We start from the raw sequence: 25,956 nt of genomic DNA on the forward strand, positions 1-25,956 counted from the left end.
CAAGAAAGTCAGGGTTTGGGACAGTCTAATTTGGGAGAGGCGCGGAAGTCGGTTCCTGGACAATTCCAGTAACCCACCCGAGCGATCTGTTGGCGACGCAGTAGGTAGACGATGTGAGTGAATACCTAGTTAGTGGTTGCCATGATCCTTCAAGCTTCCTATAGCTTCTTGATACCGTGGCCGCTGCCCTTCAAGTGACCTCAGCCGGCCGTCTGTCTAGATAGGCCAGGCCCTAGCCCTGAAAACTCGGGTCTAAGAGAAACTAAAGGCGACTATACATATAGTATAGTCTAAAAGGCATCTTGTCCTTCTGCCGAGAACGTGCTCGTGGTTCATGGATTAGTATTTGGTGAGACTAGAAGCCTGGTTGGTCTAATGGCAAGGCGCCCTGGGTGGTGGACAGCAGCACAGGGGAGACAGAGGTTCGAGTCCTCTACTAGGCATTTTCTTCGCTTTTGCTTCACCCTTGAAGCCGGGGGACGTGTTGAAACACAGCCCCAACCAAGCCTCCGATGAATGCTGATCCACGGAAAATCGACGGCCATGGCCATAGCACGCTCTTAAGAGCGATGTAGATGTGGTCATTTGTAAGCTCGCACGCCCTTCAGAGGAGCCAGCACGACATTGGTAAAAAATCTTTCCCAGGAAAAGGTCTTGGAAAAGCAAGGGCAAGAAGCCGAGGCGATCACAACAATGGAGACTCGAGGTTGATTGTGACGCATTGGCCCGTCAAGCCTCGGCAAGGTGCTGATTTTGGCAAGGTTAGTGGGCGTCGGGGGGCTCAGAAGGCGCCGAGCCGGCCAGCTCGGCGTGGACAGTGTTGGGGCCTGGGCCCTGTAAGATTGGGCAGTGGGCACCTGCGGCTTGACTGTCGTCCCGTCAGTATGGCCACGCAGTGAGGTCATCGACCATTTTCCACGGAGACATCTGATGCGACATTCCAAATATCGTCCCGCCTGGTCCGCTGGGTCTGAGCACTGCGCACCCGACCCCGACCCGTGTTCGTATCATCAGGACCTGCGACGCGAAGCTGATAGAACAGGCTGAGAAACCATCAGCAAGGAATTGTACCCCATCGACAGGCACTGAATTAGTGATGCCGAGGTCGAAGGCCCTGCTTGAGACTGCTTATCTATCCCATCAGATCGCCTCAGGTGGTGCTATATCAAGGCAGATCACCGGCTCATCTCATGTCGGTCGCTCCTGGTTGATAAACATTCAAGCAGTCGAGACCCACAAGCTTCAGACCCGCCGTCTTCATTCTACACCTCGAACCGCTCTTCACAACCCGTTAAAGCAGCAACCCCCACGCCATCAACAGCCAAGCCCACGAGTCGCGCCTACCCAGCAGACTGCAACATCGCCGTTTAAATCACTGCCTGCGAGGCACTACGCTACAGGTCGAAGCCGGCCTGGTCCTCTAGGAACAGCCTTCCTCCTCTTCCCAGCTGCGGCAATCGGTGTCGGCGTTGTCACTGGCTACATCTCGCTCAATCCATTCTCAACCACGACCAAGGACTCTTCACCCTCAACCGCAGGCATGTCGTCGAAACTGATCCCGGCCAACCCGGCCGACGTTATGGTCATCCGCAATATCACGCCCAGTGTTGTGACGTTCTCAGTGCCATTCAAGAGGTTCGGCACGATCCCCGTTGGCGGTCGAGGCACAGTGGGTAAGTGATTGGTGGCCACGTGCTTTGGGGTGAGACAGCATGTTTTGCATGGTGGCAGCCCGTGCGCGCACATGCGTGAGGCTTGCACGAGGGCTGATCACTCGCCACGTTGTGCACGCGGAGAAGGCTTACACAGCATCGCAGTGAAACTCACCTCTGGCGCGCTCGCCGTCTTCTCGCCCGTCGCCATGACCGATGATGTGAAAGCCAAGCTGGCCGAGCTCGGAGGCACGGTCAAGTACATCATCGCGCCGGACATTGAGCACCACATCTTCATCACGGAGTGGCACCAGGCCTACCCCGAGGCCAAGATCATCGGCCCGGAGGGCCTGCCCGAGAAGCGTGTGAAGCAGTCCGCCAACGACCCCAAGATCGGCAAGGAGGAGTTTGCCGTCGTCTTCACGGCCAAGGACAAGCTCAACATCAAGGTCGACGAGGAGTTCGACCGCGACTTCCAGTATGAGTACGTCGACAGCCACGCCAACAAGGAGCTGGTCTTCCTGTACAAGCCCGAGCGCATCATGATTGAGGCCGACCTCATGTTCAACCTGCCCGCTGATGAGCAGTACTCGAGGTGCCCTGAGAGCGAGAAGAAGGTCGGTTTCCCGGGCAAGCTGTTTGTGAACATGCAGTCGACCCAGGGCGATGCGAAGGGCATGAAGCGGTTCTTGTGGTACGTCTTGAGCGCAAGGGACAGGAACGGTTTCAATGAGAGCGTCAAGAGGATCAATGACTGGGACTTTGATACGCTTATTCCTTGCCATGGAGAGACGCTGGTTGGAACCGGAAAGGAGACGTTTACGCGCATTTTCGAATGGCACCTTTCTGGCAAGAAGTAGGGGGCTACTGGTGCTGAAAAGTGCTGCTTTGGTTGTGTGAATTACGAAGAAAGTTGATACCTGTGCTGCAATAATAATACTTCCCCTTGCTTCAGTGGCGGCGTGATGCAGGTTGATAATTGATAGTCGGTGCATGTGAGTGAGCGGGCGTAAAATACGCCCTTGCCAAGTATAATACCCACCTTGGTCCTGAAGCTGTGCGCACGGCCCCCAAAACTTGAGAGCTATCATCACACACACGCCAGTCTTCGCAGTTTGAAACAGCTTCGAGCAGACATTAGACTGCGAGACAGGACGCGCCGATGTGAAGCTTGGCTCTTGCGCATCTCTTTGAGTTGCCAGAACCAGATTGGGCGTCTTCATGTCCCTCAATGGCAGGCTGTCCAGCCTGCGCCCTCGGCTCGCCCATACCTCGAGTCTGTCACTTCGCCCGCAGCGGCGAAGCTTGAACGAGTTCATTACTCCAGGTAAGCAGGTCTCTAGCTGAACGCCTCTCTAAACTGCTCATCTAGTGACTAATTAAACTACACCGCTAGCTTCCGAAGCCCAACACCCACTCCCACCAGCCTGTTTCCGCCTCGCCGTCAAAGACAACATCGCAGTCGGACCCCAAGATGGAAAGGCCCTACCCACGACCTGCGCCTCGGGCATCCTCTCCTCCCACGAGTCCCCGTTCGAAGCCACCATCGTCCGGCAGCTGAGGGATCGTGGCGCCCGCGTCGTCGGGAAGACCAACCTGGACGAGTTCGGCATGGGCACACACAACATCAACTCCGCCTACGGCGCGGCGGCGCAGGAAGCAACACATGACGGCAAGGATATCAAGCTGAGCGCGGGCGGCAGCTCTGGAGGCAGTGCCCTGGCGGTCGCGAGCGGCGAGGCGGATGTCGCCCTGGGAACCGACACGGGCGGCTCCGTGCGCCTCCCGGCTGCGTACTGCGGTGTGGTTGGGTACAAACCGTCCTACGGGATGATCTCTCGATATGGAGTCGTGCCATATGCGAACAGCCTGGATACGGTCGGGTTCTTGGCACGCGATGTGCGGACGATACAGGAGCTGGTTATAGGGGGTGGCTTATACAAGGAGCATGACCCTCGGGATCCAACGAGCCTCTCGTCGTCCGCGAGGGCACGATGCACAGGATCGAGGGAGTTCTACGTTGAAAAGTCGCATGGGGCGCGGGATGGGAAAGACCATAAAGAACTACTACAGCCGCTGACCTTTGGGATTCCGGTCGAGTATAACATCGCGGAGCTCAAGGGGCGGGTTCGCCAAGCGTGGGAGCAGGCCGCGAGTTTCCTGCGCGATGAGATAGGCGCCCGCGTCGTGCCCGTGTCGCTACCATCGACGAGGCACGCCCTCTCCGCATACTACGTCATCGCACCCGCGGAAGCATCCTCGAATTTGGCCAAATACGACGGCGTCCGCTACGGACTGAAGCAGCCCGAGGTCGAGGCGGCCCTGGACAGGGGCCCCGAGGATGTGCTGTACTCTGCCGTGCGCGGCAGCGGCTTTGGCGCCGAGGTCAAGCGGCGCATCCTGCTGGGCTCGTACACGCTGAGCTCCGAGGCCATGGACAACTACTTCGTGCAGGCGCAGCGCGTCCGGCAGCTCGTGCGCCGCGACTTCGACGCTGCCTTCAGACTCCCGAACCCGCTGCGCGACGCGGACGGGGATGGCGAGCAGCAGCAGGTCGCGCTGGCGGACATGGACGAGCGCGTTGTCCTGGAGAACAAGCTCGGCCCACCGCAAGTGGACTTCCTGCTCTGCCCCACGGCGCCGACGCTGCCGCCGAGGCTGGATGCCGTCCAGCAGCGCCAAGAGAGCAGCCCCCTAGAGGCGTACATGAATGATGTCCTGACCGTGCCGGCGAGCCTGGCGGGGCTGCCGGCTGTCAGCATACCGAAGAGCGTTGATATCAAGAGTCTGCCCACTGGGGAGCAGTGGAGGGGCAACGTGATGGGTCTGCAAGTCATCGGTCAGTATTGGGACGATGCAAGGCTTCTTGCCGCGGCCGATGCTCTGAGCGCACTTTTGAGGTGACGCACACAGATCAGCAATGTAGAGCAAGAGATGACCAGCGGTACAATAAATTCTCGCATGAAATACCAGAACATATCTCTATTCTATCTAAACGAGGTTGTTTTGCTAACCAGCAGTGCGAGCTAAAGAAATATTTCGCGTATAGCCCAGGGGGATATGTACAGTCCGACTGTCTGCTTTTACTCAGCCAAGTGCCTGCTTAGTTCCATCCTTATATTGTACATGCTCTTAGGCCACCACGCCTCACCCTCCTCTTCGTCTGCCCTACCAACCCTGCCTCCTTCCCGCATATATGCAACCACCCCACCCAGCTCCCAAGCACCAATACCTCCAATCCACCATACTCCATCTAGCAATAACACCAGCACAAGCCAGTGGGCGAATATGTCCATAGCAAGCCTGTGGACGGGGTCGTAGCTGGCATCACTTGTTTCGAGGGTTGCCCCCTGCGATTTGTGTACCGGAATGTGCTCGAGCGTTGCCTGGACCATGTGTAGGTATGTTGTGGGGACGCGGTTGATGAAGGCGTTGACGGTGCGCCGCAGCGGCCGCGAATCTGTGCTGTTCATGGTGACGCGTGCCGTGTAGGTTCTCAGCCAGGGGGCGACGTTCGACAGCCGGCCGAGGGAATGAGGGTATCCTGGCTCCCTTTTATCGTCTGTCTGTGATTCTGGCGTCTCTGGCGAGAGCTCGGCGTGTGTCTTTTCTCGGAACGTCTCGCCCAGTATCGATTCGAACACCGCCAGAGACTCCATGCAAGCTTGGAAGCTCGCGTTGTTGGAGCCGGCGTCCATTTCCGCCTTCCTAGCTCTTGCGCGCAACTTCTCCAATGCAGACCCCGAGGTGGCAGCCAGAATGGGGAGGAAAAGCCGCCTCGTCTCGTCAGAGGGTCCATCCTGAGGGTACATGATCTCCACATTGCTAAAGTCGACACGCGGCGGACTACTCCTCTCACAGTCACCAATCCCCGCCGCACCGGGATTCTGGGCCTGGTCAGCAAGGAGGCCTACGTACGCAGAGTGGACCGCCCGGATTAGGGACATCCACTGCGACCGCACCGGCACGAACTCCCCGGGCAGTTGGGACGCCCCGCCGCCGCCGCCGCCGCTGTTCCCGGCCTCATACACCCGCATGAGCCGGATGCGGACCCAGTGGCTCGCCGAGCCATACAGGAACATGAGCGCCGCGTTCGCGAGCACGTGGTCGTACCGCTCCGTCGACGGGATGTCCTCCTGGATCTGCCGCAGCGACGCGGCGTGGTGCTGCTCCGCAAGAACCAGCAGTTCCCGGATGCGCGGCATGTCCGGGCCTGCGCCCGCGCCGGGGGTCCGCGGTGGCTCTGCTGCCGCTTCCAGGAGGTCGTGGCACTGGCACGCGGCCGCCAGCGCGAGCATCGAGCTCATCAGGGCCATGCTCGAGCTAAAGGCGAGGTTGGGGATCCCGACACGCAACGCATAGAGGTCGTCGCGGTCGTAGGCGATGGAGCGGCTTGTGTGCGAGAGGTAATGGCTCAGAAGCTCGAGGTCTCGGGCGTCCAAGAGATGGGCGGAGAGCCTTGAGTTTGGGCTCATTTGATTTCCATCGCCAGTGAACGCAGGGCTGAGGTTGGAGGCCTGCGCCGTGGGTGGACTGGACGTTGACGAGGGCTCCCGAGACACTGTCCCCGAAATTTGTGGACCGACGCTTGTCAGACTGAGATGTTGTCCTTCAGCCGGAATTGAATCGTTCTTCTGAGTTCTCTGTCCAGGACTGGACCTTGACTCAAAGTGGCCATCCTCGTTTGGATATTGGCAGTCCTTGTCTAGGTCAGTGCATCTCGAGCATCGAGGGAGACGCTCATCGCACTGTTCTTGATTGTCAGGATATCGAAAGCTTGTGATCCAAGACAGGGCCGCTGACTCACCTTTCTCCGGAGTCGTTTGCACCTTGCACAACCGTTTCTTGATTTGGTGTGAGGCCGACGGCCCCGAGGTCTTGGGCTGGAAGACATACTCGTGCTTCGTGACACACAATTCACGTCAGTAGAGAAACTCCAGTAGTCCAGGCCATCTTGAATATAACTGTGACAAGACTCTGACTCTGCCCCAGACGATAATGCAAATACCTCGAGGCGCAGCAACAGCGGCTGATGAGCGACGCCCTTCCTAGTGTCAATACTACATCTGTGATCTCACGTAAGACTCCTATTGATTTAGCGCGTCGTTCGGCTTCATCCTAGGACCTTGGCAAATGCTGCGAACGGCTGCAATAGATGAGGAATGAGTAATTCGGTAGAGTACCAGTATTATTTTGAAGATGAACGTGGCGCCACGGTCAGAAGATAAATGTATTTGAACAAATTAGCCAGTGGCTGTGTTATGTATAAATGCGTCTGTGTAGGTGTAGAAATGAAATTGACGATGATGTGCGTCAGACCGAGATGTGGAATCACGGAAACCATTGTTGCTTCCGGGCACCTCTTAATTGGCTGAAGTCAAGCCCCAAAGCGGACCTAGAGGCCGTGGGATTGCAAATAAGAGAACATGACCTCATAACCGGCTGTCGCATTCGTGGAAAGGGTCAAACCATGGCCTGTGCCGGGCTGCAGATAGACGGAGACGTTGGTTGCCGCTGGATAGAGGGCGCTGATGTTCCTCAAGTCGTAGACGTTGTTGCAGTCGCCATCGCAGACGGGGTAGTCATATTCACCAACGAAGATCTGCAGGTTCGAGTGTCAGCAATCCTACGAGAGCACAGCACAATTTCCATTCGCCTTGTCAAATTGTAGTCTTGCAACAGCAGCAAGGTTCACTCACCTGAAGCGGCCCATCAAAGTCCGTAGCCGGCCTGCCAAACGCCTGGTTGCCTGAGACGAGTTCCCCGACGGCGTTGGGTTGCTTGATGAGCTCAGCGTAGCGCAGCAGCTCGGGCTCAAACGTGCCCTTCTTCAGGAAGATCTGCTGGATGTTGCCCTCACTGGCGCTCACTATGTATCCCGACGGACGGTCCGCAAAGCGATCTGGGTCACTCTCGGCCGCAAATTCGAAACCAAAGGCTTCGGGTCCAACTTCGTTGAGCAGGTGCTCGTTGATCAAGAAGCCCGTAAGTATGGCGCCGTCGCTGAGGTTGCCGTGGCGAGACAGCAGGCCCGAGGTCATGAACGAGCCATACGAGTGGCCGATGTGGGCGATCTTGCTGGGCGTGTAGTTCTCCAACGCCGACGTGTCATCGCACGAGGCGCCGACCACCTTTGAAGATTGGACCAGGTCACCCGTGCGCGAGAGTTCGGTCAGGCCTCGAAGAACTTCGATCTCCACACTAGCTTGTAGGACTTCGTAGGCATCGGCCTTGGTGGAGTTTCCTGTGCCGAGGCGGTCGTAAGTGAGGATTGAGTATCCATGACGGAGCGCCGAGTCGACATATGAATACTCCTCTGGGTTGATCTCGACGTCCCAGTATCTGCTCGAGGCATTAGCATCAGCTCACTCTGTCCAGCAACCCAGCAGTTGGTTGTGACAATTTGGTCCATGCCTCCCCTCCGTCCATATAGACAATATCTCCCACCTCTTATCGAACCCGACCCCATGCGTTGTGATTTGAAGAACATCAGACTTGGCCCCCTGCGGCGGGACGCACAGCTGAGCACTGATGGTGAACGTGTCGTTGACAGGAATGACGCCCGTGACGGGCCCGGTCTCGCTCTTGTGAGACCAGGTGGTAACATCCCAGACCCAGTCTACGGCGTCAATATTGTTGTCCACTCGGGGGAGATCAAATCGACTGTTGTTAGCCGTAATCAGAAGCGGGACTTCGAGCTGAACGCATTGCTTCGAGAGGGGCGCAGTTGGTGCTGGTGCCGCCAAGGATCGCGTGAACATCATCAGTGCCACCGCCGAGGCCGAGAACTGAAGGAGATTCATTGTGGGTTAGAGTTCGAGTGATTTCTTCAATAGGAATTATGTATTATCAAAGAGTCTGTCGTTTGCTTGTGGTATTATCAACTGTGGTGGCTGCTCATTCCGGCCGTTTGGACATCGGGCATAATGGGCCACCCTTATATACAAATGCACAATGCTACTCTTCCCTTCATCAAGACGGTTATTCACTTGACACGGGATGGCCAGATGCTGTGTTTGGTCGATCCAGCCCCGCAGCCTTCGCCAATCGGTCTCGATCCTGAACGTTGAGTCCGAAGATACGTTGCGTATTGTGGAACTCTGCACATGAAATGGCAAGGCATACGGCTGTGAGGATTTCGTCTGTGAATTTTTGCCTGCCAGGAAGGAACACGCAGACATGCCAGTGTGTACCGGCTCATTGACGTACAGGCGCATGGGCGTATAGGCGTATAGGCTGCGCCCCCCGCTGCTTCTACAACGTAGGTAAGCTGACAGCGAGCAAATTGCCCAGAGCCTAGTTGCGAACTATTGCCTAGCAAAAATTCCGCCAACAACCTGAGTAATATTGAGGCCAACTATATAAGGCGTAAGCCGAGCAAACCAGGAATGCCCGCGAGGCTATCGATTTGGTGCTATCTTAGTGCCAAGCTATATAGAGCTATGGCTTGCTGAATGCATCGGACACTTTTGGCACTCTAGGTTCCATGAGTTAAGCTGGTTACTCAGAACTCATGTCCGAACTCCAGAATACTAGAATCACAGAAGTGTTTGAAGGAAGGCTTATGCTCGATTGGCAAATCCTTCCCTCTTGAATTACAAAATCATCTTATCTTATTGCGGAGCATTCTCAAGAGACTGATCTGCGGGCTTGGACAAAACTCGACACCAATATCGGCTTGATCGCGACTCAACGGGCTTGAAGCTCGTACAGATAACGTATTCCAATTATCAACCATGAGAAGATGTACTTGATTCGTAGTCCACATCTGCTAATAGAAATGCAACGACCATACTGTCTCCCCAATTTACCTAGCTTCTGTATGGTTTAATATCCGCATGGCAGATTAGAATATCTTTTTCTCCACCCCAGGCCCCAGCCAACAGACGCTGCCAGCCAACCCCTCCTGCTTGAAAACCTCCCTCAATTCACCACCGAACTGCGTGAAATGGCCCCATGACTCAAAGTGCATCGGCACCAAGACCTCCGCTCCAATCTCCCGGAACAGCTTCGCCGCCTGTGCCCCATCCATCGTGATCTGCAGCTTCTCTTCCGGGAATGGCACACTGGCCCTCCCGAGATTCATCAACGCAACCACGACGTTCCACTTCTCGCGCAGGCCCCGAGAAGCCTCCTCGACATAGATCGTGTCTCCAGAGAAGTAAATAGCGTTCGGCTTCCCGTTGGAGCCCTTGCCGAACTCCTCGCACTCGAGCACGAAGCCCGTGCACTCGCCGCCGGGCAGGTGGACGCACGGGGTCCCGGTGGCGCGGAAGTTACGACCCCCGGCTCGGAGATCGACGGTCTGCCACGGGGCCAGACCGACGACGCCAGGGCGGGGCGCGAGTTTGGAGGCGCCGTCGAGAGTGGTGAGGACGCGGCGCCCGTCGAGGAGCTGGCGGCCGAGGTCGTCGAGGTTGTCCCAGTGGTCCTCGTGGGACAGCAAAACAGCGCCTATGGGTGGTAGGGCATCGAGGGTGAGGGCGGGCGAGTCACTGTTCCGCAGAACGTGAGGGCCATATACATGCTCGGTGCCGGCGGGTGAGAACTGGATAGCGTTAGTGTGTATGACCCTGTGGCGGGATGCGAGTGGAAAAGAATGACTTACGAAAGGGTCTGTCAGAAAGTTGATGCCATCGATAGAGAGGATGGCAGTGGCAGTGCCGCTATGCGTGATGTTGATGGTGCTTTTGAAAGTTGAAGACGGCATGATTGGGACTGTTGACTGAATATCTGAATTTGCTCAATGTTAGGTTGGTTGCAAGATAATTAACTGATAATTGGATGTGCTGGACTTGGTCTTGATTTTATAGAAAGGAACGAAGAAATTCATACAATGGCGAAAGGCATGCTTAGCAAGCGCGAGGAAACTTTCTTCCGGATGAGTTATTATTTTAGTATCGATTGTTAATCTTCAAGGCATGTGGTGTTTACGCCGACTGTCCTTGAACTGCAACGTTGTGGGTGAGGCTCCATGTCAGCCAGTCTTGGCGGACTTACATGCCAGATTAGGTTAGACTGCACAGCACAATCCTGGGGTGCACCCCCTTCGTCCAGGCACACCTGTTTTGCAAACGCCTCCTATAGGTAGTGGAGGCCTTGGGGCTGGTCTAAGAGGCAGCATGCAGTCATCCGCTGAGGGAGATAACGCTGACATATTACTAAAAGTCAAGAAGTTTTCTCTGCGGTGGCACATGCATTCACTCATCACGGTGCTGTCCATGGGTCGTGGCAGCACAGAGTTAATTATGGATTTGCTCATGTAACAGCGTATACACTCGGAATTATTCCAATTTCGGTTGCCTTCAATGAAAGGATTCAAACTCTGCTAATCTGGCCGGGAAATGTGGGATAGCTGAGATACCCGTTTGACGAATTCGGTCAAGGAGTCCCTGAATCCGCCTCATACCCTCTTGATTCCCTTGACTATCTCTGCTCAGCACATCATAAGCAATCCGTAGTGGGAAGACTGCAGAAGCTGGCCCAAACAATCTCATCTCCTCTTGAAGAAAATATTCAACGCTCTGGCAGTCCTTGTCAGCGAGCTCCCAGGCTTTCCTGTCTGAGTATTTGATCTCCAATGTCTGGCCCGCGGCCGACCCAAAGGTGCTTCCGTGACTAGCCAGGAACAAATCGACCTTCTCTATTTCCGTGAGACAGATAATCTCAAACGATAGGGTATGAATGTGAACGTTCGCCGTCATTATGTTTGGAAACCAAGGACAGGTTGCATCCATCTCGTAAAGACTTTTCCATTTGCATAGGCTCTTATGCACGTCCAGAAACCCGGACCTTATCCGTTGAGCTTCTGATATAGCTGTATCGGATGGTAGACTGCCCAAATTATCAATAGCCTCTAGCAAGGACGGGAGCGTGGTAGCATCACTTATGAGGAGCTGCATATCCGAAGGTGGGTAGAAACAAAATGGTTTTGTTGTCCATTGAGATTGGGCAAGGAATGTGGGCTTTCTTCGGTCCAAAGCATGAAAGTACTGCCCGATGTGTTAAAAATCCCGCGACGAAGGACTCTAAAATAGTGACACTCACAAGTATAGGCCTACAGCCGACGAATATGGTATGATAAATGTCAGAACTGAACAACTCCGGCGGGTAAAATTGAAAGAGTACACCGAGTCCAGTGAAGTGGGCGTAGAAACCATCGGTAGAAGTCGGAAATATCAACTAACAGGTACTGATTATTACAAAAGTCCTTGTCAAGAAAAACAGCTCCGGCACTCACCTCCACCATGGCCAAACACGCAATGGAAGCCGCAGTCTTTATGTCGAAGGACATCTTGGACCCAATCAGATCATGCTGCAACTGCTGCAGCGTTGAGTTGTAGGCTTCGAGGCTTCGAAAGTTCATACGTTTCCCATCCGGCCCTCTGTCAAGGATGGCAGTCCCGAACGCCTTGACTGCTGCGAAAATAAGAGCTTCGCAGTGCATCTCATCTGCGAGCCTGGGAAGCACACCCACCCAGGCGCCGCAGACTTGAATTGTGCTCGAGTCCGGAGTAGATGGCACGAAGTCATTCCCGGGAGTGAAGCAGTTGAGGATAACTGCTGTGAATTCGCCAGCAGTTGGCGGATCAACGAGGCTGGGTGGAGGGCATCGCCAAGCCTTTTGGGCACGCGCCTTGGCAAGGCCAGAGCTCCCGTTCTTCGATTGCCAAGCGGTGCTCGTCTGCGCTGCTTGTCCAGGTGCAGAAGACACCCGGGGTGTCTTTCTAGGCTTCCGCTTCTGTGGCGTCGGCTGATAGGGAACGAAGACGGCGTCGATTTGATATCCTTCGCACGATCGCCCCAGGAACAGACACTGAGAACAAGCCGGGCGCTTTCCGTCGCACTGCACAGATGATCAACAGCTGGTCGAGACGAGGAAAGGATCACCTACACCTAGCTTGTGGGCCCGGCATGTGTGGCAAACTGTGGTCTGCTTTGTTCTCATGCTCCTTTACGAAGCATAGAACATCAACCATCAGCTGTGCGCATTTCTTGGCGTCGATTATGTCCAGGTATGCTCATAGTCTTGGTTCAATGGAGGCTGAAGTGAGCCTGAGGATTCTGAGGGCTCAAAGACAGAAAGAAAGCCCGCCAAGACTATCAGGTCTTGGCGGAATACGATGCCTAATTCGGTAACCGGCGGTGACGTAAAGCCCCCCTGTGGACAGGGTTCATGCTAGTCTACAGTAATCACCGCATTGTAGGACGAGAACAATGATTGTATGGGGAGTCCGGCCCTCCATGGTGTCGGGAGTATGTTTTTACATTCCTCCCTAGATTACTAATCACTGTTCTGACATATAACGCTGTGCAGCTGTGATACCTCAGAACGCAACTGCAGTCTACTGGAAGTCCAAGTCGTATGAGCGTGGTCAAGACCAAGGTCACACGGAATCAGTAAAGCCGCATTGGGGGGACTACCACTGGATCGGATATTGTTATGAGGACGGATATTCACACCTGTAAAAACGGATGGTACACCGGTCCACAGCTGCAACTAATTAGAGCACATTACCCAGGCTTATTCGTACACTCACACACCCAACACCCAGACACCCCTGACCTTCACACTTAACACCTACTAGTATACACCTAAAACCTTCCCAATACCCACACACCCAAGACCTAAACACCCAATGTACACATGAGAGTTAACAGAAGTGGGATTCCTTTCACTCGCCGATGATACGTATTCAATCCAGAGAAAAAAGGCCTTGGAACAAATACATGAGCAATTGTGCCCAGTCTGCTAGACTATCATTCCTCTGGTCACTCTTCATGATGTTGCAACTTCGGCTCTGCACATCGACCACCAAACACACGTCAGCTCGGCACCGGCCTCTTTGTGCGAATTAACGCCAACACGTTTCCTGCATCTTGATACTATATGCAGTAATAACTCCAATACAACCCAGAAGTCTAAAGCAATGCTGGCGACAATTTGCGTCTGCCTCCATGCTCACAGGTTTAATCTGCATACAAGCACCTCATCAGAATGTACCTGGGAAGGGAAGCTCAAAAGAGTACTCTCAGCTCGCGGCACGATGATTTGGTGACTCCCCGCTCAGGACCTGCTACCATCTCTTCATGAGATGGGTACACGTGAACCCCTGGTGAGCATCAAGCCTTCCGAGTGGGTAAGTTAAACTACCTCTTCCATTGTATTTGACAGAGTTATTTTTACAGTCTGGCCCTCTGACGACCCAGGCCTTGCTTCACGATTCTCCGCCCGCGACCCCTGCCAACATCCAAGACGAGGTCTTGCGCCTCGCTGTCTTTCTTTCGCTCCAGGGGACCGTAAGCTGTAGTGATGATCTTCAATACTGTCTCGGCGCTGCGGCCAGACAGCATGCGTGATAGTTGGCCAAGCAAATCCCGGCATTGCGCGGCTGTATCAGGCGCAAAGGCCTCCGCGTTGGCGACAATGTCTACGACGTGTCAGTGACCTAATACAGAGTCCCATTTCTGGGTACGAGTGCCCAAGAAGACAGGAGTGGGTAAGAGAACATTGAAATGAAACTGAAACGTACAGATGAGTTTGAAATCTTGAAGCAAGCTTCCCAGGATTTGCAGGTAGTCTTCCTCGAAGTAGGTGTTCCTGAACTTGGTGACATGAAAAGAGATCTCGTTCGGGCTGGTACTTTCAGCAGCCGCGAATTTGAAGCAAAGAGCCTGATAGACTAAGCTCTTCAGTGTCTCCGTTAAGGAATAGGTCCTGCCCCTGTCACCCAGAACCCAAAGAACAATTCTGGAGGATGGTTTGAATCTTTTGGGGCCGGATTGCCCAAGCTTTGTTGGGGCGCTGAGGATTTGCTCAACGACTTCCACACAAAATCCCCGGGTTTGAATCCGTTCGCGGTGTGTGGACTTTAGTAAGATAGTGCATGAAGAATTTGACCTATCCCATGCTCGTAGCTTGGGCGAGTTCCAGAAGAGCACGCCCCTGGTTCCGGGCCTATTCCGATAGTAAGACTGCTCAGCTAATGCCGTCTGCAAGACGAGCTTGTGGTCGACACTGCATTGCGAGTGTAACATCAGTAATGCTTGTGATGAATGGAATGCTGACATTGAAGCATGCATCTCCATTTGCGACTTTGTCTGAGCAGCGTTTGCCCAGGCTTGCGTCTGTCGAAATTCAGTCAGCATCTCAGTCAAAACATCCATCTTGCCTTGAAGACAACCCAAAGCATCCGAGTCGATCTGTCGACCAGCTATCACCATTTCGAGCCTTTCTCTCAAGTCTAGCACCTCGTTGCGTATGCTTCTGACCTCCTCCTGACTATTCGTCATGGCCAGTCTTCGAATGGACTCAGTATCCCTTTGTATCGACTTGAGAAGGTCGTCATAGCGCAGGGCCGCCGGCCTTGTGACTGAATGTACAGCATGCATAAGTTTGCTCTCGTGATAAAACTTCCAAGCTCGGATGAGGAAACGCATAATGTGTGCGTAAAGCATTGATACACTTTCAACCATTGCCGGCGTTGGATAGAGCGTAATCGCGGATTTTGCTGTGGGAAGTGACTCCGAGATATCGCATAGAGCAGCGACTATTGTCATCCCCGTGCGCTCATGCTCAATCACAGCCTATATTATGTCTTAATTCTGGTTAATGTTCAACCCCAGGCAAGCAGGGACTCACACCAAATACAATCTTCATAGCTCCCCATGCTAGAGAAGTATACTCGGGATGATGCTGTACCAGCACGTCCATGACACTCCCATAATGCATCACACGGTGAGAGAATGCGCTCAGGTACTCCCTAAATCTAGACTGGCTGCGATCGCGATGGTAGTGCGTGGTTGCCCTCTGCACCACATCTAAGACATCCTGCATCGTATGCGAGGCCAAAATGTCACTGGCTAGGGTCTTTTTCTTTGGGTCTTTTGTCATCTCTTGGAAGGCTTTTACACCATCTTCGAAAGCTATCTGAGCTGCTTCAAGTGGATCCCTGGCATGCAAGGTCAACACTTCCCTGGTGGTTTTCCGCATCAACATACTGTGCAGTTTTTGTACCCGCAATCTGTCGTGCGATAGAAGATGCTGGCGCCGGGGACACGGTAGATGCCATGGCAGATAGGGGGTTGGCTCTATCGGGAGGGGCGAAAAGTGAACACGAAATACTCGCGCTTAGCACTACACCGATCTGTGAAAAGTTCAAGGCGTTTCTCAAGAGGGGTTGAAAGAGTGCGTCATGTCCTGTTTCGTGTTCAAAAGATATTGGATGAGGGATTGGAGCCCGGATAGTCATCTTTGAGGCGCAGTTCGAAGTTACACAACATCATGCCGTCCTGAAATGAACGGCTGGCAATTTACAGATCCTGCATACTGCAGTCAGTATGATTGGGCATTTTCAGTCAGTGCCTAAAATATGGCGCAACTGTGAAGCGGAGTTGTCTGTCATCACTACATCAGCTGCCTCAACATATCACACACGGAATATCGACGTTGTTTGACCAGCCAGGGACAACGAGACTAATTCAAATCGCTTAAAAATGGAATCTAGACAATCCAGTGAAGATTCCGCTTGTTCATTCCACGAGAATGGGGTCCGCTCGCCTCCTGATGGTGCTGAAGATGACAGCCATGGTTAGTGAACACGGTCACGATCTGGGTCTATTGCATGGCATATTTTTCTGACCCACTGACTCGTCAATAGATGCGAGCAGCGTGTCCTCCAGCTCATATGCTAGTACCGATGATGGGGACCCGGAACCTCAAACTCTGCCATCGCGAACACATGAACCTCAAGCTCTTCGCCTTTCGAGCTTGGGAGGAATTGGCCCGGCGCCTTTGGATATCGTTGGGATACAACCGCCCCAAGCTGCTAGGGATAATGCTCCTCAACTCACTGGCATATCCATCAGTATTTCAGATGACCTGAGCCAGAAAGACAAGGTTCAGGCAAGACAATTCTCAGCATTGATGCCGCCAACATCACCTAAACGAACTCACGCTACAGCTCATGATCAAGCTCGTCGGCGAAAGAAACCTGTCTATACTGTACCTGTCGATGCTCCGGTGGAATCATCAGGAAAGAGATTTATCTATACTGAACCTGTTGGTCCTACGGCCACGACCGTGATGCCTCCACCCCCGGGGCTGGGCCCATTCAGGCCGCCGGGTGGCGGCAGCTTTCCACCACCGGGGTGGCAATCACAGGGGATGCCTCCACCACGCCCTCAGTTCATGACCGATCACGGAGACAATCATACCCGTCCGCTAGGTTTCCTCGAAACAACCAACGATGGAATAGAGCCCACAGACCCGTTAGGAACACCTCTGGATTCATCGCATGTCACACGAAACCCGAGGAAACGGCCATATTCGGAAGTGAGCTCTAGGTCAACAACACTACGAGGCGACTTACAAGATCTTGATGTCCAGGAACTCGAAGACCTGATCGAGCATTTGGACAAAAGAGCCAAGCAGCTCGGGTCCACACGGGCTAATACTCGCAAACCCTTTAAATATCTCATACTCTACCGAATCGCACAAAGTGGATACCCGCTGAGCCATCCCAACCCCAGATTGGTCACAGCAGGCAGAGGAAATTCATTTCCCTTGTATTTCGATCGTCCCCAATGGACCACGGGACAGGGCGGGCCCGGAGTGCTGCGATCGCAGCTTCCTGTGACGAACTTTGACTTGTACCTGGAGAGAAACAAAGACATCTCCTTCCTCGTATATAAGACGTACGGCATACCTCAAGACGGTTCGACAACGCGAGGAATGAGAGACGGACAGTCGGCTGCTCACGATCCGAATGATGCTGTGGTGGATGAATCCATACAACCAGTGAGTAACGCTCTGGTGAACGCTGTTAAAGCGCTCTTGGAGGCAGAAGTCGAATACTCCAGTATACTCAAAAGCTTTCGACAAACTTCAGAGCTTGCAGCTCCTTATCTGTTCGTTTTTCATCAGCGAAAAGACTGGGAGAGAATTCGGCTATCGCTTCCGTCGTCTAGCCAGCAACAGCTGGTAATGCTATGGGACTACATTCTCCAGAGCCAAGGGGCAGAGTATGCGGTAGCGGACTCAAAAATATCCCTTGGCAAGATAACCCCAGAACTTCTTAAGTACCTTTTCAAGCCTGGGCAGTTGCTGGTCCAAAATAAAGATGACGAGATGCAAGGCTGGATTTGCGAAGACTGGCCCAGGGTCATTCGAAGTGGCGAGACGACACCGTTTAGGCACGCCAAGACAGCCGACGCCACGAAGCCTGAGAAGTCGGAATCTCATGCTAAGTCCAGTCCACAGTTGGAGCTCAGTGCATGGCACTGGGAATTCGATGGAGAATTCCAACGCAAGCAAGAGACTCTGCCTATCTCGATTGAGGCAGGGACCCATAAAGAATCCGGAATACCCATCAATTCACTGGACATATTCCCCCTGGGATATGCCTCTGACGCCACATTCAACCAACTTCGACGTCGTGGAAAAAGTTTTTGGAAATGTCGGAAGCGCGCATTGGTGTCATACAGTGGAGATGCGGATACCAACGACAACAATCTGGTAAGTGTAGTTTGTTGACATGGTCTGATTCATCCTGTGCTGAACGATGGATTGCTATATCAACAACCGACCTAACGCAACTGATAGGCCGAGGAGCGCTATGTGATTGATCTGAAAACCTACCAAATCTTGCACAAAAGTGATGCTCCGCAGCGTCGAAATCGCCAGGGCAATCTCGGTGACGTCCTACCTAGGAAAGCTATGGAGAATGACGACCCGCCAGACGGGAGTTTTGAGTTCTTGCTCCCGCCAAAGATCAAGGGCTTCAATCTGCGCACGAAGAAATGGTTCGATCTTGTGGCTGACCGGATCAGTGATGTCAAGTGGAACAAGGAGGCCTTCTCGAAGGTGGTCATTCAACGTGAATACAAAGACCTCATCAGGGCCCTTGTGAGCAACCAGCTTGAGTCTGAGAAAAACACGGACCTGATTGAGGGCAAGGGAAACGGTCTGATTCTGCTCCTCCACGGAGGCCCAGGAACAGGTAAGACGCTAACGGCAGAGAGCGTTGCCGAGATAGCCGAGAAGCCCCTATATCGAGTAACATGCGGCGATGTCGGGACGAAAGCGGAAGAGGTTGAAAAGTACCTGGAGTCGGTCCTATATTTGGGGAAGCTGTGGGGCTGTGTTGTGCTATTGGATGAGGCCGACATCTTTCTCCAGCAACGCAACCTTGAAGACCTGCAGAGGAATGCCCTGGTCTCTGTCTTCCTGCGTGTGCTGGAATACTACGAGGGCATTTTGATTCTCACAAGCAACCGAGTTGGCACATTCGACGAAGCCTTCAAATCGAGAATCCAGCTTGCCATACAATACCCAGCTTTAGATTCACTCCAGCGTTTCTGCATATGGCAAAACTTCTTCAACCGACTCGACAGCATTGACGGGGAGGCGATCGATCTGGCGGATCTCCGACACCATCTGGATGATTTGAAGGAGGAAGGGATGAATGGTCGGCAGATCAGGAATGCTATTACCACAGCCAGGCAGTATGCGAAGTGGCAAAACACTACTTTGACTTATGAGATTCTCAAGAAGGTCATTAGCGTTTCTGGGCGGTTTGACAAGTACCTTGACAAGCTACATGGAGGGCTTACAGAGGATCAGGTGGCCGAGGACGAAGGACTTAGGCTGGAAAAGGGAGACTGAGTGCGTGCCTTTCGAGATCAATACTCCTAGATTTGTGCAGCAATTCATATCTGTCTATTGTTTTTGGAAAGGGAATCAGACGCAGAACAATGGCCGTGATAAGCCGCAGGGCTTTCCGCCCAAAGCAGTACATGTGCAATACACACGGACACAAAGGGTCAGATAAGAGAACGGATGGTATCCAGATACATTGCACACCTAGTACACTCACACCCGGCACACCCCACACCCAAAACACATAGTACCCACTACAATTCATATACCAGATTTATTATATAAATTGGGTGCAGTTTGATGGGTGTGGGCTTTGTGCTTTAATTAGCTGTGGGAGTAATATTTGAAAGGCATCTGTATACCATCTGTTTCCTTACGTGCGAATATCCATTCTCATCAGATAATACCAAGTACCGGTCATATTTCCGGACTTACGTTGCAGGCCGACCAGAGTGTCTGATATTCAAAATTATACTGGGACTTGAACAATTTGGCTAGAAGCATGTGTATATCCAATTGATTTGTACAAATCACTGGGCAGCGGTGCTATTCCGTAGTTGCTCGAAACTCATCCCACATCAAGCGCATGCGAGCTTCTTGTCCCTTTGTGAACTCGACACGACATGGACTATAGATCTGGTTAGCAAAGTCCAAATTTCAATAGTAAGCTATGAGGACGGCTATGTTAGTATTGTATCACTTACTCATCCGAATAGTCCACTGCAAAACGAGTTATTAGCATAGGTATTGGGGCTTTTCTTCGTCTCTTAAATCGCGAACTATGCCACAAGATATCCACGGCAAATGCAGATTCTCAGGTTGAGATGGCGATTTTTAGTAAGTAGCTAGAGTAGTAGAAAGTCACTTACTGTGATTCTTATAGTTCGGGGGATCAGTGCCCAAGAAACACCCGGGCCGAGCATCATCGCACACGCCCTGGATCGTGTAGGTGTAGGTGCCCTGAGGGAACGTATCATTCACGTAATCACCGGGGCCTGAGCAGCCTCCCTCGAAGACATGGAACAGGCCGAACCAGTGGCCCGCCTCGTGCACGGCGATCTTGCCCTGGTTGTAGCCCCAGTCGTTGGTGCCGTTGGGCACCGTCGCGGAGTTCACGAAACACCCGTCTACGGACTTGTCAAACTCCGTGGGCTCCGCCGTGCCGTTGGGAGTCCAGGTGCCGAGGCCCCACGGCCACGTCGACCAGCCCGTTCCTTCGTTCCCGGGCCCGACTGTCAGGTAGGCGACGTAGAACAGGTTCAGATCGGCGTAGGTGCCTTTCCGGAGAGCCTGTTTGACGACGGTCTCGATGTCGTCTCCTTTGTTGACGGAGGCGAGAGTCTCGTTGACGACCCACTGAGTTTCTGCGAGCTTCAGGTTGAAATTGAAGGGTGCGAAGGACTCCTGAAGCAGCTGAAACTGCGCGGTCATTGTATCTTTCTTGGGTGGAGGTTAGTCGGGTCGAACCAATTGTTGCAACAGGCTCAGGCTCACGGAAAGATAGCCGCCCTCCAAGGTCTCATTGAACGCAACGACGTGCTGATATACATTGACATCGATAACTTCGTCGGCTCGCGAACTGAGATAGCTCGATTTCGTCCCTGCTCCTAGTCGGCTTGCCAGCAACTCTTTTTCATGCTCAGAAACCTCATCCTGACCGCAGACCACGGGTGATGATCGCCTCAACTGCGGGACTATAGAGGCTCCTGTAGAGCCCAACAGTGTGAGCGGCACGATAATGCCGGAACGCATCTTGAAAGGGGTGGAGGTTGAGGCTCGAGGGAATCAGACAAACGGCCTGATATCCTTCCATTTTGAAACTACACCAACGAGTGGTTCCCTTATATATATTGTGGCAGCAGGTCGCATGGCAAGTGAACATACGTCGAATTAGGAAGGTATCATTGAAAAAGGAGCACTGGTGGGCCGCCTCGGCACTCTTGGCCTCGGGATTGCCCCATGAATTTACGAGATATGCATGATGCGCGTGGTTCGATGAAAGGGAACCTCGTATTTGCAAGAACATATTCTTAGTGTGCAGTATACATCACATTTAGAGCACTGTTAAGTGACTGAGCCGACGGAACCGAACTCAGCGGGATTCCCACTGTCGCGAGGTTTCGAACCGAGGGGCAATCCTGGTCAAGTCTGCAGTTGCTACAAAGCCTCCTTGCCGATATCACAAGGACGAGCTGGTGTTACCTTCTTGTTGAAGCAATTTCGCAATAGGCGAGAGCCACTACTGCGAAGACTACATTCGGTAATGATTGGAAAATACTAGAAATGCCATCCTCTACCACTCCGTGGTTCCTGTGAATCGCCTGTAGATCTGCAGGTGAGGAGTGAGGCCGTAGTTGCATGGGGGTGTAATGTTTCTTGCATTTCAGTTGAATTTATATTTGTAGACATATTTGTTAATTCCCAGAGTTTCAAGTAGCGTCTTTTGTTACAACACACATAAGACATGTTTTGCAAGAGAGCGGCGTCTTCACTTTGTAACTATCTGCGTCCCAATTTGCACATTTGACCGGAGGGGGAGGGTGGGTGCATGGGCCGCACCCCCAACCCTGGCTTCGAAGGAGTGCATCAATCCCGGCCGGCAACGGGACAACACCAATGCGAGCTACAACACCGGTGATGTCTTGACGGCCCTTTGCGTTCGAACTCCTCCGTCCAGCCGCTCAATTGACACCCTACCGCCTTTCCGAGGTTCAGCATTTCGCAATGGCATCAAAAAAGGACCAACGCAGGCCCGACCTGGGTAAGCTTTTGCCTGCCCAAGCCGTCGCTCGTTTGCGACCAGCAACTGACAGCCATCTCCACAGTGATTCCCTACCAGGAGCCATTGTCCAAGGGCGACAACCCCGAGCTGTCGTCCACCCTCTCCCAGACCCTTCCGATGGCCGCGATCTTCATGCGCAACCGCTACATAGGATGGTACGTCGTTTACGCCTTGGTACACGACTCCATACCGCGGTTGAGCCGGCGCCTCTGCCGCGACCGCCCGCGCCGCAAAGGCGCAACCACACACGCAATGGAAGCTGACAATATCCGGTGAATATGTAGGGCAGCCGTGGTTTTTAGCGTCCAGAACTGGCTGGGCGAGAGCGAAGACAGCCAGAAGAGCAACAGCACACCGGGCTACTTTTCAGTCGGCATGAGTCTGATGTCTCTTGTCGTGACTTACCTGCCCATGTTTCTCCCTCCCCCACCCGGTACACAACGAGGTGCGACAGGCACCGAGGCTGCGGCGCCAGTGCCTCCTTCATAGTTGGATACAAGGGGTTTTAAGAGCTGGAGGAATCGAGGACGAAGCAAGCTTTCTGGCAATGGTGGTCCAATTCCATGGAGACCTGTTGTACGATACCCGCGATGTAATAATATCACTTCCACTGGGAAACTCTCCCGACCAATATGTCGAACAGGATGTTCTCAAAGAAGCAGGAAATCATGTCATTGCTTCCTCTACAACTCGTGCGGTGTCACCGGCACAGGAAGCTTCCTCCTGAGCCCCGTCACAATGTCCAGGTAATCCTTCTCGTTCTCACTCGTGATGATCCCGTGCCGGACGAAGAAATCCAGCATCACCAGGCAGCAGTTCGGCTTGAACTCCCCGCCCATCATCGCCTTGGTAACCTCATCCACCGTCATCAAGTAGAACTCCTCCACCTCGCCATCCTTGGGCTGAGGCCGCATGCCCTCCCCGAGCTCCAGATCGTAAACGTACAGGACGGTCGGCCGCACCTGGCCCGTCTTCTTGCTCTGGCTGACGTACGTCACAACTCCGGCAGTGACAATGTTCTTCTCGACGTAAGGGAGCGGCAGCGCCGCCTCCTCGTCCGATTCGGCCACGATACACTGCCGAGGTGTGTCTTCTGCTTTGACGCCGCCCGCGACCGTCGTGTCTAGCATTCCCGGGTAGGTATGGAGGTTCGCGTCGCGGCGGGCCACCCACACCCTCAAGCCTCTTGAGGCAGGCTGAGTTGTGTCTCGCACGTAAGCTGTCAAGTGGGCACCACGGCTGCATATCCCGAACAGCGACGCGGCAAACCGTTCTAGGCGTATAGGTTCTGGTTGATGGGGTGTCTTCAAAGGGTACTCTTTCGCGCCGATGATGCGAACCATCTCACTATGAGATGTCAGGTTCGGGAATACTGAAGTGCCTAATGCAATAGCACCATCGACCACGGCCTGGAAGGCGGCGTTGATGCGATCAGCTTCAGCCTCGGCCACAGCAACCCGGACAATCCTGTCTTTGTGGTCGACTGAGAAATCCGATATCCATGGCAGCTTGGCGACAGTATTTGAAGTGAGGTAACCGTGTGTCCTAGAGTCGTTGGGGAGAAGTAACTTGTAGAGGCCGTTGTAGTCCCAGCCGACGGGCACGCTGGTGCAAACGAGTGGTGAGCTTGAGACGGAGTCTGAGAGAATGGAATTTGCCTACTTGTCCACCCCTCTGATGAGGTCTATCAACCGCCGAGCCTTGAATTTTTCGGCCATTCTTTTGGTTATGCGCTCGAAGAGCAGATTCTCTTTGCGAGCAGTGATACGTGTGAGTGTAATGTGAAGGTCTCAGATGGTCACCACAGTGTTGGACCTGTTTCGAGGAAGGAGGCACGAGGGTTCAACCCTACCGTGTGGGAGGTAGCTCACCCTGTCTTCAAGGCGTTTTGAGCCAGGTAGATATTTATTTTCGGTGCACTTGAATGTCATACAAGTTCTGCGTTAATTCTCAAGCATCACGCCGGGGATTTCATATAGCAGCGCAATTTGAGTCCATCAGAGATTGGAGGTTTTAAAGAAAGAATGGGAACAAGACGTATTCTCTTTACGGAAGTCAGCGATGTTAATACCACTACCATGTTAAGGCTAATATTAATCTCAAGCATGATTTGAAACTACGCAATTCTGCTCCTTTATGCAAGCACATCCAACCGTGTTAATCGATTTGCGGATGTACAAAGTACGCAGCGATACCAATTAGCACCCAGTCGGCAAGCAGCAAAATTCCATGAACCCAATGCACCTTTGCATCCACCACAAGGAAGTTCAGAAGCAAGATAGTCGTGAACAAGCTCACAACCTCAAAACCGTCAAACGCAAGCGTGACGTCCGGGATGCTCAGGCACCACGCCAGCAACACGACGGCGGGCTCGACCAGCAGCGCGGTCTGGATGGACCGGCCGACCGTGTACTTCATGGTCTGCTCGAGCTGGTCGTCGACGGCGAGCGAGATGGGCGCGAAGTCGCAGTTGGGGATGGGAAGCAGTATCAGCCCCACGAACGTGTCGGTCAGCGAGGTCTGTTCTGTTAGGGCGGATATGCTGTTCACCGTCGCATCGATGCAGAAGTAGAGCAGCACGATCGAGGCGGCGAAGAGGGCTGCCGCCACCGGGAGGTCCAGCTGAGGCCCGTGAATCTCGTCGTCGTCTCCATTTTCATATGCGCTAACGGCGACGGCACTCTGATTTGAGAGGGGCACGGGTGACTGGATGAAGGAGACGGATCGCGGGGAAGCCCCGTCTTTGCGATTTGGTGAAGGGATCCCCAGGGTTCTTGGCGATGCCATGTCCCCTAACGGCCGACCTCCGATCGATACACCACTGGCAGTAGCAGATTGTATGGCCGACACGGTGGCTTTTGATTTGCCTGATGCCCCGTACTCCACTTTGTGTGTCCACATTTGACAGATCGAGTATGTGAAATAGACGAACAGAAGGACAACTGACACTCCTCGGGACTGTCGGACCAGGTTCTCTTTCGATGTCTGGTCCAACAATTTCACCGCCGTGGGTATGAGGAGGCTAGTCGCGGCGATTGAAAGAAGACTTGATGACCCCTGGGCACCGGTCCGGTTGAACTCCTGCTGGCGTTGATCGATGTTCGTTGCCCCTCCGAATGATATGCTCAAGCCGAGGAGCACTAAAATGTTGCTCAGGATCCCACCTATCAGCGATGTCTGCAGCAGGTCAACCTTGCCATCAAGCAGCAAGAGGACGCTTGAGATGATTTGCACAGTATTGGTTGTGAATATATCCAGTATGTCCGTGGCCCTGACGCCGATGTACTTTTCCAGTTCTTCCAGGGAGTAATCGCACAGAAACCAGAGCGGAATCTGAGCAATGTAGTTCAGAGTGAATGTTTCGGGAGTACCACCCCTAATCTGGGAGAGGACTACTCCAGCTGGTACACACACGAGCAGGATGTTGATCCATGATGTGAGCAAAGTCCTCTGGATCTGGTTTGCGACTGTAAACGGTTCCTCCGGCGCCTCCTTGATTTTCAAGAGCGTGTATCGGAACCCAAAAAGACTGGTTGTTTTCGCTGTTTTGGCTGCTGTCGTTAGCTCAACAATTGAAGTTGTATCGTCAAAGGGTAGGACAAACAATGTGGTCTGAGGTCCTTTGACGTCTTGTACCAAGCGATATGTCTGAAAGGGTTGAATCGGTCCCTACGATCAAGTTTCCGGTATACTCGATGGGCCTTGCGTCTGTTATCGATTAGGAGAGTTTCAGACCTTTGAGGCACCTCCGGATTCAACGCCATGTATGGGCCTCAACTTTTTCGGCAGTTGTTGAAATGAAGGGAGTGTCGTCCCAAGATGGCAAGCAGAGTTTCTAAAGTTGCAAATGATCAAGTCTGCAT

The 25,956-nt window shown here is 53.3% G+C and overlaps 10 protein-coding genes and 1 non-coding gene across 11 annotated transcripts; 5 read left to right on the top strand and 6 right to left on the bottom strand.

Annotated features, from left to right (window-relative positions):
* Positions 1 to 361: 361 nt before the first annotated feature.
* Positions 362 to 443, top strand: INS49_001548. Its single transcript has one exon. It is a non-coding gene; the product is annotated as a tRNA-Thr (tRNA).
* Positions 444 to 1,540: 1,097 nt separating this feature from the next.
* On the top strand, positions 1,541 to 2,512 carry INS49_001549 (uncharacterized protein; the record flags this gene model as incomplete). Its single annotated transcript, XM_043162374.1, has 2 exons — positions 1,541 to 1,673; positions 1,818 to 2,512. 2 exons carry the CDS (start codon positions 1,541 to 1,543, stop codon positions 2,510 to 2,512), a joined length of 828 nt encoding a protein of 275 aa, XP_043030880.1.
* A 361-nt stretch (positions 2,513 to 2,873) lies between these two features.
* INS49_001550 (uncharacterized protein) lies at positions 2,874 to 4,556 on the top strand (the record flags this gene model as incomplete). Its single annotated transcript, XM_043162375.1, has 2 exons — positions 2,874 to 2,979; positions 3,049 to 4,556. 2 exons carry the CDS (start codon positions 2,874 to 2,876, stop codon positions 4,554 to 4,556), a joined length of 1,614 nt encoding a protein of 537 aa, XP_043030881.1.
* A 179-nt stretch (positions 4,557 to 4,735) lies between these two features.
* INS49_001551 (uncharacterized protein) lies at positions 4,736 to 8,455 on the bottom strand (the record flags this gene model as incomplete). The annotated part of the gene is made up of 5 exons (XM_043162376.1): positions 4,736 to 6,357; positions 6,460 to 6,553; positions 7,084 to 7,254; positions 7,352 to 7,994; positions 8,100 to 8,455. The coding sequence occupies 5 exons, from the start codon at positions 8,453 to 8,455 to the stop codon at positions 4,736 to 4,738; spliced, it is 2,886 nt and encodes a 961-aa protein (XP_043030882.1).
* A 1,043-nt stretch (positions 8,456 to 9,498) lies between these two features.
* Positions 9,499 to 10,362, bottom strand: INS49_001552 (uncharacterized protein; the record flags this gene model as incomplete). The annotated part of the gene is made up of 2 exons (XM_043162377.1): positions 9,499 to 10,200; positions 10,261 to 10,362. The coding sequence occupies 2 exons, from the start codon at positions 10,360 to 10,362 to the stop codon at positions 9,499 to 9,501; spliced, it is 804 nt and encodes a 267-aa protein (XP_043030883.1).
* A 3,473-nt stretch (positions 10,363 to 13,835) lies between these two features.
* On the bottom strand, positions 13,836 to 15,724 carry INS49_001553 (uncharacterized protein; the record flags this gene model as incomplete). Its single annotated transcript, XM_043162378.1, has 6 exons — positions 13,836 to 14,083; positions 14,186 to 14,670; positions 14,722 to 14,780; positions 14,874 to 15,239; positions 15,295 to 15,604; positions 15,654 to 15,724. 6 exons carry the CDS (start codon positions 15,722 to 15,724, stop codon positions 13,836 to 13,838), a joined length of 1,539 nt encoding a protein of 512 aa, XP_043030884.1.
* Positions 15,725 to 17,637: 1,913 nt separating this feature from the next.
* Positions 17,638 to 19,317, top strand: INS49_001554 (uncharacterized protein; the record flags this gene model as incomplete). Its single annotated transcript, XM_043162379.1, has 3 exons — positions 17,638 to 17,675; positions 18,138 to 18,168; positions 18,256 to 19,317. 3 exons carry the CDS (start codon positions 17,638 to 17,640, stop codon positions 19,315 to 19,317), a joined length of 1,131 nt encoding a protein of 376 aa, XP_043030885.1.
* A 694-nt stretch (positions 19,318 to 20,011) lies between these two features.
* INS49_001555 (uncharacterized protein) lies at positions 20,012 to 21,063 on the bottom strand (the record flags this gene model as incomplete). The annotated part of the gene is made up of 3 exons (XM_043162380.1): positions 20,012 to 20,031; positions 20,181 to 20,751; positions 20,806 to 21,063. The coding sequence occupies 3 exons, from the start codon at positions 21,061 to 21,063 to the stop codon at positions 20,012 to 20,014; spliced, it is 849 nt and encodes a 282-aa protein (XP_043030886.1).
* Positions 21,064 to 22,035: 972 nt separating this feature from the next.
* On the top strand, positions 22,036 to 22,582 carry INS49_001556 (uncharacterized protein; the record flags this gene model as incomplete). Its single annotated transcript, XM_043162381.1, has 3 exons — positions 22,036 to 22,072; positions 22,137 to 22,248; positions 22,378 to 22,582. 3 exons carry the CDS (start codon positions 22,036 to 22,038, stop codon positions 22,580 to 22,582), a joined length of 354 nt encoding a protein of 117 aa, XP_043030887.1.
* A 194-nt stretch (positions 22,583 to 22,776) lies between these two features.
* INS49_001557 (uncharacterized protein) lies at positions 22,777 to 23,811 on the bottom strand (the record flags this gene model as incomplete). The annotated part of the gene is made up of 2 exons (XM_043162382.1): positions 22,777 to 23,698; positions 23,756 to 23,811. The coding sequence occupies 2 exons, from the start codon at positions 23,809 to 23,811 to the stop codon at positions 22,777 to 22,779; spliced, it is 978 nt and encodes a 325-aa protein (XP_043030888.1).
* Positions 23,812 to 24,250: 439 nt separating this feature from the next.
* INS49_001558 (uncharacterized protein) lies at positions 24,251 to 25,857 on the bottom strand (the record flags this gene model as incomplete). The annotated part of the gene is made up of 2 exons (XM_043162383.1): positions 24,251 to 25,644; positions 25,698 to 25,857. The coding sequence occupies 2 exons, from the start codon at positions 25,855 to 25,857 to the stop codon at positions 24,251 to 24,253; spliced, it is 1,554 nt and encodes a 517-aa protein (XP_043030889.1).
* Between the last annotated feature and the right edge of the window lie 99 nt (positions 25,858 to 25,956).

The sequence above is a fragment of the Diaporthe citri genome (genome assembly GCF_014595645.1).
Source record: "Diaporthe citri strain NFHF-8-4 chromosome Unknown scaffold_1, whole genome shotgun sequence".
Taxonomy (NCBI): Eukaryota; Fungi; Ascomycota; class Sordariomycetes; order Diaporthales; family Diaporthaceae; genus Diaporthe; species Diaporthe citri.